Genomic DNA, 10,145 nt, shown 5'->3' on the forward strand with positions numbered 1-10,145 from the left:
GCGTCCCCCCGCAGCCGGGCGCGTCGGCGGCGCCGGCGTCCTGGCGGCCGAGTCTCCAAGGACCAGCTGAGCGTGACCGTGACCTCTAGACGCCTGAGGTTGCGAGTTCGGCCCCCGCAAAAGTGCAGCACGCCTTGCGGCCCGCTCCGACCGCCGCCCTTCCCCAGCAGCACCCCGGTCCACCTCGGCCGGGACCTCAGCGTCTGCAGCCAGCCCAAGGACGACGACGAGCTGGGCACCAGTGCCTCCCTGTTCAGCCTTCTGGCCTCGCCTGGCCCCGGGCCACTGGCGCCAAGGAACAGCATCATCTCCACCGGCCCCTCCATCTCTCTGGATGATGCCCCGACTGGCTCCCACTTGCCCGCCGCTTCCCTGGACCAAGCATCTGCCCCCTGTTCCCCGGCGGCAGCAACAGGAGGAGGTAGGTTAACCAGAATGGTCCACCAAGCCCGTGCTGGCCTCAGTTCAGCTCTTGCTAGCCTTATGGACTCAGGAAACCCTGAGAAGTCTGAGTTTGGGACAGATGGAAAGACTGTGAGGGAGCCCTGCTGTGAAAGGGAAGTGGTGGTTAACAGACAGGAGGGCCTGGGTAAGAGGAGGACTGCAGGCAAGGACTCTTGTCAGAAGAGTGGGCCTGGAGGGGCTAACCCCATAAAATGTGAGGAGGACAATGGTTGCAATGGCTGTATTGTATCCGGGGAAATCAACAGACCTGAGAGAACTAGGCCAAGCCGCAAAAGGAAGCATCAAGAGGCCATGGAAACCTCTCTCCTGCATTTCCAGCAGTTTAAAAAGGGCCAAAAGATGGTGAAAGATTCAGTCGTCAACCAAGATCTGACTTGTTTACAAAATGTCCGCTCATGGACCAAAACCAGGGCCTCCTTCAGTTTCCACAAGAAGAAAGTTGTGACTGATGTGTCAGAGGTGTGCAGCAGTTCTCTCTCTGGATCCTTCCTATCAGAATATTCAAACCTTTCTGTCATAAACAGAACAAACGGTACTCTGTCCCCTCGGCACTCCTCTTCTATGTATTTATTAAGCCCCTTAAAGACTCTACACATTGCCGACAAAAGGGCATCTGATGCTGAGAAGGTTTATGGGGAATGCAATCAGGAAGGTCCTGTCCCCTTTAGCTATTGCTTTCCCACGGAAAGACTGGAACACTGTGAGAAGATTGGGGAAGGGGTGTTTGGTGAAGTCTTTCAAACGATTTCTAATCACACACCAGTAGCCCTAAAGATCATTGCTATTGAAGGACGAGATTTAGTTAATGGATCCCATCAGAAAACCTTTGAGGAAATCCTACCAGAGATCATCATCTCCAAGGAGCTAAGCCTCTTATCTGATGAGGTGTGCAACTGCACACAAGGCTTTATCGGGCTGAACTCAGTGCACTGTGTTCAAGGATCTTACCCTCCCTTGCTCCTCAAAGCCTGGGATCACTATAACTCAATCAAAGGGTCTGAAAATGACCGTCCTGATTTTTTTAAGGAAGATCAGCTCTTCGTTGTGCTGGAATTTGAGTTTGGAGGGATTGACTTAGAGCAGATGAAAACAAAGTTGTCCTCCATGGCTACTGCAAAGAGCATTCTACACCAGATCACAGCATCTCTTGCAGTGGCAGAGGCATCACTGCACTTCGAACACCGAGACTTACACTGGGGGAATGTGCTACTAAAGAAAACCAACCTCAAAGAGCTCCACTACACCCTCAATGGGCAGACCAGCACCATCCCCACCTGTGGGCTGCAAGTCAACATCATTGACTATACCCTGTCACGATTGGAGCGAGATGGGATTGTGATTTTTTGTGACATTTCCAAGGATGAGGACCTGTTTAAAGGTGAAGGTGACTACCAGTTTGAGATTTATAGGCTGATGAGGAAGGAGAACAACAACTGCTGGGGTGAATATCACCCTTATAATAATGTGCTTTGGTTACATTACCTCACTGATAAGATTCTGAAACAAATGACATTCAAGACTAAATGTAATACCCCTGCCATGAAGCAACTGAAGAAAAAGATTCAGTATTTCTATAGGACGATGCTGAATTTCAGCTCTGCCACCGACCTGCTCTGCCAGCATAGTCTATTTAAGTAAGCCAGTTGGGTATTCCAAACTGAGAGGGCAGTGGTTTTGAAGCCTCTGTTGGTGTTTTCAGTCTCCATCCCCAGAGCAGAGTGGAGTTTCCATTCTTACATGTTTCCAATCAACTTTTCAAACAAGAATTTTGTTTCCAAATGGAAACTAAAATATTCATTGAAATGTTTAAACTTGCTGTGAACAAATGTTCTTTAAAAATAAACTACATATAAGAACAAGTTTTTAGAGTGTATAAACCCTTTTTTCTAATTGTCAGTGAAATTCTTTCTGCAAATTCTGTATTTTCTTTTTCTTTTTTTTTTTTTTTTTTTGAGAGGTTTTTGGAAACAGGCACATGTGCTTGTCAGAAAGATATAAAGACACAGTGAGACAGAAAGTGAGAAATCACCCCCCAGGGGGATGGTCACGCCACAATCCCTTCTCCATTCTCCTCTCGAGAGCTTGGGCATGCACTCACACCTGCCCAGCGTGAGTTCTAAGCCACTGGGTCCGGGACGCGAACCACGGTCGACTATGTGGGAGTCCAGCGACACAGCCATTACGCCATCTGCTGGTCCCTCTGCATTTTCATTTTTGAGCCTTGATATTTTATGTAGCCTGAGGTGTTGGGGTATCAAGAAATCTGAGCTGTATCCTGGGTTCTATTGCTTTAGTTTCTTTTTTTTTTTTTGGAGAGGTTTTGGCTGCAGGGAGGACGGTAAGACTAGAGACAGAAAGCGAGAAATCACCCCCCAGGGGGATGGTCACGCCGCAATCCCTTCTCCATTCTTCTCTTGGGATCTTGGGCATGCACACACACACGCCGGGGGTGAGTTTTTTAAGCCACCGGGTCCGGGACGCACACTGTGGTCGACTACGTGGGAGTCCAGCAACATAACCATTATGCTAACTGCTGGTTCCCCTATTGCTTTAGTTTCAAGGCTGCCTTTAGGAACCAGACCACAGGTGAAGAGTCAACTGAAAGCAAAGAGGCTATCACAAAGCAAAGACTAAAAAGAGACAGATTAGAGAGCGGGAAAAGGAAGATAGTGACAATTTATAGGGGGAAGTGTGAGATACATGTCTGTCAAACTTGTCAATCACATAGAGGAGCAGAATTTATCAGTTTTAAAAGGGAAAATGTCTCCATTAAAAAGGTTTCTATTTTTGCTTATTTTTCAAGGGGAGGAAAACGTTGCTTTAAGATTGAATGTTATTTCTTCTGAACATGACTTTGGTAATTTACTCCTGATGTTTTCTCATGGCTAACTAATATTGGTTTTACTCCTTTTCTAGAACTCTGGTTTTTATACCTTTAAGAATCCATCATCATCTCTCAAAAAAAAAAAAAAAAAAAAGACTCCATCGTCTCTCTGGAAAGAGGTATATTCATTAGAAAGAACCACCTTTAAGTACCTGAGTCTTTGTTAGGTTCTTCATTTTCACAATCTGGAGACCTTGTAATTTGATTGGAACACAAATCTGTAACTGGAATTCTGCTCCAAAGAGGTTTTCCCCATGAATCTGTAAAGTAAAATCAGAGAATAAGAAGCCAAAAGCTAGTATTGCTTTGCCACCTGCAATTTTTCAATAACAGGCACTAAGCACTTACACTGAAAAGGAATTCTTTGTGGTCAGAAAGCACCTGGCTTGTGTTCATGTACATTACCGATGGTCTGCAATGGAAAAGAAGTGTGTCAGACCTCAAGGTCCCCTCCCCATTTTGAATGAACCTGAATGCTATCAATTAGATACACTAGGACAGAGGGCACCAGAAATCAAAGCTCAATGTCAAAATGTTAAGTAGTTATAGGGTAGTTGGGATGTGCTGGAATATTCGAATTCTGTAGAGTTAGGCTGTTTTGTTTTTTGATGGTCACGCTTCAGAATGGCCTTTTCACCCTTCCCAATCCCATAGCTCCTGTCCTCCCTCCTTAGCATCATGTCAGTACCCTTTTGTAGCAAGACCAGCGAACGCTACTCCTTTCATAATCACTGTAGGGTTTCTGGGACTCCGCTTTTAGTGCCTTAGAGTTCAGTGTTAAAGCCCAGGTTCTAAAAAGTTTCCTCCAGAGAAGAATATTGCCCACATCTGCCCTGACCACCGGTTCCATCCACAAGAGAATGCCTGAAGCTTCCCTGAGGCATGACAGTTACACTGGTGTGAGCCCCTGGGGAGTACTTACTTGGAAAGAGCTGCAATGAAAGCATGCCTGAATTGAAGGCTGTGGGTCTCCGTGGCCAAAGACCTTTTTTCATTGAGACTAGGAATAAGAGTTGTTAGTTCACAATCGCACACCTGCTTGTACATAACAATTGTTTCTGAACATTGGTTTATAGGGGGTCAGATAAGAAAAGACTCTCAGGGTACTAGCAGGTGGCTTGGTGGTCAAGGCACTGGACTCCCACATAGCCAACCGTGGTTTGAGTCCTGGACCTGGTGGCTTGCTTTCCTACTTTACTTCTCTCTGTCTCTCTCTCTGGTGAGTACATGTGCCCTATAGCATACTTAAATAACAAAATAATTTTAAAACATATATTAAAAGAAAAGGTTCTCAGAGATTAAAAACAAGAGTACAGACAAATTGGTAGACTATCACACTGACACACAGAAAATGCTAGTTTCTCAACTAGATCCCTTGACATTTGGGCCATCCTGTACATTGTATAATGTTTATAGCATTGCTGGTCTCTACCTACCAGATGCCAGTAACTCCTCCTAAGTCACGACAATAGAAAAAAAAGTCTCCAGGGGACCAGAGAATTGGTGCACTGGTCATGCAACTGAACTTCCATTGGAAAGGTCCTGGGTTTGCATCCTGGGCCCTCTCTGGGCACATTGTGCCCATGGTCTAGGCCAGTTGGAACTAGGATGGATTGTGGTGTGAGGACCCTGTTGCGGGTGCTCATCTCTCTGTCTCGCATTGAAGAAACACATTTTACAAAAAAAGTCCTAGTCATTGCCTCCAGACGACAGAGTCACCCATCTGAGAACCCCCTTCCCAATACCATACTCCACCTTACCCTCAAACATAGAACTTCGAGGATGACAGAGTTGTTTCAAAGTTAAATGAGACAGAACTATTAACTCTAGTTGAAGGCTCATTCCACCAGACCATACCAGAGTTTTACTTGGTATACAAATGGAAGAACATTTGAAGTATCTTTACTGACAAGAAGAGAGCCACGTCACTGAGGGCAAGGTGCACTCAGAGGTTTCCCTTCTTCCTTGGCAGTGAAGGGACAATAACTCAGCACGCATGTAGGCGGGAGATTGCTTCCAGCTACTGCCCGAATGTGGTGGAGAGGAGCAGTTTTGTGACAAGACACTACTTACTTGGTGACAGTCACAGTGATGTCTGCTGTCCTGTTTGGAAAGGCATTCTGTTCCAGCTGCCAAACTACTGACATACTTGCCTATTTTCAAGAGAAGAAAATAGTCACTAGATTCCTCTCTATACTACGTACAGTACAAACTAGCCTAGAAAACATAATTCATATTCCCCACATTTTTGTAGCACAGCTTACTTCCACATCCATGTTCATTGAAACCTGAGTCTGTAAATAAGGGGTAAGCAGGGAAGGCATGTCATTCCCCTTTGACAGTTCAGAGTTCCCTCTGCACAAAGATAATCAGTGGCAGATGAGGGCTATACCTCAGGGCTAATGAGAGTTGGTCTGATGTTCCTTCTGTGCTGCCCTCGGCTTCACTCTACATTACTGTGGTGAGCCAGCAGTTTGTCTATGGCTGTAACTGGAAAACTGTCCCCCACCCACAACAGTCCCCCAGAGTTGTGAGAAGAGCAGCCAAAATAGACTCACAGATGACTTCTTGAATATGGGGTGGCCAATCCTGCAGTTCATGATCAGGATCGAAGCAACGGGCTTGGGGTCGTCACACTGAATGTGTGGAAAGGTAGACTGTGAACACAGAAGATACTTCTTACAAAGCAAAAAAGGAGCAGATTCTTCACACCAGTTCAGCAAACATTCACTAATATTTCTACATGCCAGACACCGTGCCAGTAGCAGGGGTCACAAATACATCAGACACTGTCCCTGTCTCCTTACAAGCTGGGCAGGAGAACTCAGTAGCAGATCACTGAAGAATTTTGAGTAAAAAGCCTAAGGACTGGTTCTGTGAGAGCAATGCAGAGAATAGCAGTCAAGAAAGAGTGGAATTCAACAAGGAGGAATCTATAAAATCTTCGTGGAGGAGACATTTGATGTGAGCCTTGGACCAATGCAGTTAATGCCCCAAGACGGAACAGGTCAGCATGAGCCCTGGCACTGCCACGCTGCCTTCCTCAACCAGGGCTCATCTGGAGTACAGGATACAGAAAATAATTCCAGTGACTACTTTTTCTAATTGCCAGAGGGTGCACGCGCTCGGCAGAGAGACAGAGACAGAAAGAACAGGCATCCCCCAACAGAACAGGGTCATGCCACAATCTCTTCTGTTTCTCTATCCTGTCAGGATTTTTGCTATTCGCACACATATCTGGCATGGTTTTTTTCTTTCTTTCTTTCTTTTCTTTTTTTTTTTTTTTTGAGAGGTTTTTGCTATAGGGTGCATGCGTTCACCAGGAAGACAGAGAGAGAGACAGAAAGTAAGAAATCCTGCATAGCACACACGGAGGATGGCCACATTGCAATCCCTTTTCCTCCATTCTCCTTTCTGGATCTTGGGCACGCACACACACGTGCCCGGTGTGAGTTTAAGTCACCGGGACTCAAACCACGGTCGACTACATGGGAGTCCAACGACATAGCCATTATACCAACTGCTGGTCCCACCCGGCATGTTTTTCAAGCTGCCAGGACCAGGGTTCAAATTGTGGTCAGTCATGTGGTATCCATCTAGTTCCCTTAACCCAGCCTTCATCTTGGGATTTTTTGACTTTATGATAGTACCAAAGTGATGTACATTCAGTAGGTATATTCAGTAGACACCTTACCCCATCGTAAAATGAGAAGCATCTGTGTCTCTGGGAGTGGTTTTGTGTCTATGATCACAGCCTGAGATCGGCAAATTTTACTTCCCTAGCCCAAACGATTGGGTCATCAGGAAAGTCCTGATGCATTTTGCATAGAGAAATACGTCATGATTTTCCCAACGACCTAATCATTTTTACCTCCTCAATGCCTTAGGGCATTAGAGCTTCTTTATCTCTCAGAACCTCACTGAAGAAAGGCTGCATGAAGCCAGCAGTAATTTTGCAGCAAAATGGCACCACTGGTGGTTTTTTTTTAAAAAAGAATTATTTCATCTTATTTATTATTATTTTAAAATTTGCTATAGGGCATGTGTGCTCACCAGAGAGAGACAAAAAGAGGGAAAGTGAGAAAGCAGGTTGCCAGGGCGAGACTCAAACTGCAGTCAGCCATGTGGGAGTCCAGCACCCCAACCACCATGCCACCTGCTGGCCCCACCACTGATGGTTTTTAAGGCAGAAAATATATCCGTGGCATGTAGCTGGACTGAAGGGGATTTATCTAGTTACTAATCATTTATTGGATGGGTTTGGAGGAGGTTGGAAGCAGGGAGGCCACTTAGGTTGCCACAAACAGGCAGCTATGAGCAAGGAAAGGACAGGAATGGCATGTTTCTAAAGTTGCCCGTGTGCTTACCTTTTGTATCCTCTTAAGCTGTAAGTTCTTGGGGTAATTTAGAGTCATGCTTGTCATATAGGAATCTTCTCCAGTGTTAGTTAGGCTAATGTTCATCATCAGCTCTTTTGTGAGACCCACCACCAGCTCCTGCCTGCCCAGGGTAGAGATAAATGTTGCAAGTTTATTTCATCTCTAAAAGCTTCAGTGCACTAGAACAGCACACTTTTTTTTTTAGAGATGTTTTACTATAGGGTGCATGTGCTCACTGGAGAAACAGAGAGAGACAGAGAGACAGAAAGCGAGGGGCGATGGCCACCCTGCAATCCCTTCTCCATTCTCCTCTCGGGATCTTGGGCATGCACGCACACGCGCCCGGCGTGAGTTTTAAGCCACCGGGTCTAGGACTTGAACCACAGTTGTCCCGAACAGCACACTCAACAAATTTTTTTTCAGTAAGGTGCCTAAAGGGTACATTTAGCCCAGATTTTCTTCACTGAACAAAAGCAAACAGACTGCCAGGCCCATCTCTGACGCCACGTGAGATGCTAAGAAAGGCTACTCTTTATTTAGTGCTGACCCGGTGCCAAGGACTGTGCTTCACATGCTCGCTTTATCCTCATGCTAACCCTGTGAAATCATACAGGCACCCTCCATGGTACAGAAGAGGAAACGGAAGCCAAGAAAGGCGAAGTCATCTGCCAGAGGTTAGCAGCCTCCAAAGAGAGTGGGAGAATTAGATGTAAATCCTCTTTCTACCACCAGTTCACTGTCCCCTTGGGCAAAGTCCTCCAAGACTCAAGTCCATCCATTCCACAGATAGTCATGAGGCACCTTCTATGTGCCAGACACCCTGTCATCCCCGGACATCAGTGTGCACGAGACACACACGTCCTACCTTCCTGGGCCTCAACTTTTCCATCCACAAAATCATCCAGGGCCCTTCAGTTTAGAGGCTGTGGTTTAAGACATGAGTCTTTTTTTTTTTTTTTTTTTTTTTTGGGGGTTTTTTTCTTGACAGAGGTTTTTACTAGAGGGCATGTGGACTCTCCAGACAGACAGAGACAGAGAGACAGAAAGCAAGAAATCACCCCCGAGGGGGGATGGCCGTGCCACAATCTCTTCTCCTTTGTTCTCCTCTCAGGATCTTGGGCATGCACGCACACGCACCCAGTGTGAGTTTTAAGCCACGGGGTCCAGGACGCGAACCGTGGTCGACTACATGGGAGTCCAGCGACATAGCCATTACGCTAACTGCTTGTCCCAAGACATGAGTCTTAAGCCCAGGGAAGAGGAGGCCTGGGGAGTTTCCTTCACTGCTGAGGTATTAAGGCACCCAGATTCGAAACCATGATTGGTAGTAAAAGTCGATAGGAAATTATTTTAACAACACAGTGAACAATTTTAAAACCAGCTGAAATGTCCAAAGAGGGACTATGTGGACCTCAGAAGAAATGTGACGTCTATTTTATCTTGCTTTGCTTTGGATCACAGCTAAGGTGGGTTGATTGGAGGGAGAGACAGGAGACAGAGGCGGGTACAGCCCGCTGTGGAAATCCAGGTGAGAGGTGATCTTGGCCTGAAATAAGACAGAAGTAGCAGAGATGGAGGAAAGGGGGAGCAGTCAGAGATAGAAAGGCAAGAGGAGCATAAAAGAAGGGTGTCCAGGCTGAGTTCTGAATTTCTGGTGTGGCCTGCTGAGTGGTGCTCTACTTTGAGGGAGAGAACATAGGAGGAAGACCCGCGGGCAGGAGACGACTTCAGTCTGGGGAGAAGAGGTGCCAAGAGGATACCAAGGGAGAGGTGCTGAAATGCCAGCTAGACACACTGTTTGACAGCACAGGGGGGAGGTCAGAAGTTGTTTTTTGTTTGTTTGTTTTGTTTTGTTTTGTTTTGTTTTTTTCCCCATCAGTATTTAACAGTTTATTAACCTAAGTCCAGGGATGATTTTAGAGGGCCTAAGTGCAAACATTTACATATGTTTATGTGAACTTCTAGGGAGAGAGGCTCGTCGCTTTCATTAGATTCTTTAGGCTATTAATGCTCTTGTTCAAAAAGGTCCAAAATCACTGAGCCAGTTGGACAATTTGGGTCCTACTTCAAGAACAGAAGAGATTGCTCGCTGTGTACACTAGGGGGCGATGTAGTAAGCGGCGTGGGCTGTATGGAAGATACACAAGGAGCCGTTTGGGAGGGTATTCGTGGCTGTAATTAATTCCGTTGGAAACAGCTGCGTCTGCTTGTTAGGCTGGAATCCAAAGCACTTGAAAGTCTTGCATTGAGTGCTTAGTGGTGGGCAGCACTAAGCCATCCACATCTGAATTGCAAGTCCAACAGGGCTTGGGGAACAGATTCCAGCTCCAGCCGCCTGGCCTTCAGTATCCGGCACTGCACAGCACGAGTAGCCAAGGAGGGCTTTTTTTTTTTTTTTTTTTTTTTTTTTTTAGGGT

At 46.1% G+C, this 10,145-nt stretch overlaps 2 protein-coding genes across 5 annotated transcripts in view; one reads left to right on the forward strand and one right to left on the reverse strand.

Annotated features, from left to right (window-relative positions):
• Window positions 1-10,145, reverse strand: part of ITGAE (integrin subunit alpha E) — an 84,527-nt gene that overhangs the window by 12,794 nt on the left and 61,588 nt on the right. For 3 of the 4 annotated variants that reach the window (XM_027767889.1, XM_027767888.1, XM_027767886.1), the window contains exons 21-26: window positions 7,717-7,849; window positions 5,908-6,006; window positions 5,423-5,502; window positions 4,272-4,349; window positions 3,698-3,761; window positions 3,502-3,609 (exon numbers count right to left, since the gene is read on the reverse strand). In XM_027767889.1, coding sequence (XP_027623690.1) covers window positions 3,502-3,609; window positions 3,698-3,761; window positions 4,272-4,349; window positions 5,423-5,502; window positions 5,908-6,006; window positions 7,717-7,849 — 562 coding nt within the window. The remainder of the gene's footprint in view (window positions 1-3,501; window positions 3,610-3,697; window positions 3,762-4,271; window positions 4,350-5,422; window positions 5,503-5,907; window positions 6,007-7,716; window positions 7,850-10,145) is intronic. The other variant, XM_027767887.1, reaches the window with a different exon arrangement.
• Window positions 10-2,283, forward strand: HASPIN (histone H3 associated protein kinase; the record flags this gene model as incomplete). Its single annotated transcript, XM_006167596.3, has 1 exon — window positions 10-2,283. A coding segment is annotated over one exon (2,094 nt), but the record flags the coding sequence as incomplete, so codon positions are not given.

Source organism: Tupaia chinensis, unplaced genomic scaffold, assembly GCF_000334495.1.
Source record: "Tupaia chinensis unplaced genomic scaffold, TupChi_1.0 Scaffold144899_1, whole genome shotgun sequence".
NCBI classification, from domain to species: domain Eukaryota; kingdom Metazoa; phylum Chordata; class Mammalia; order Scandentia; family Tupaiidae; genus Tupaia; species Tupaia belangeri.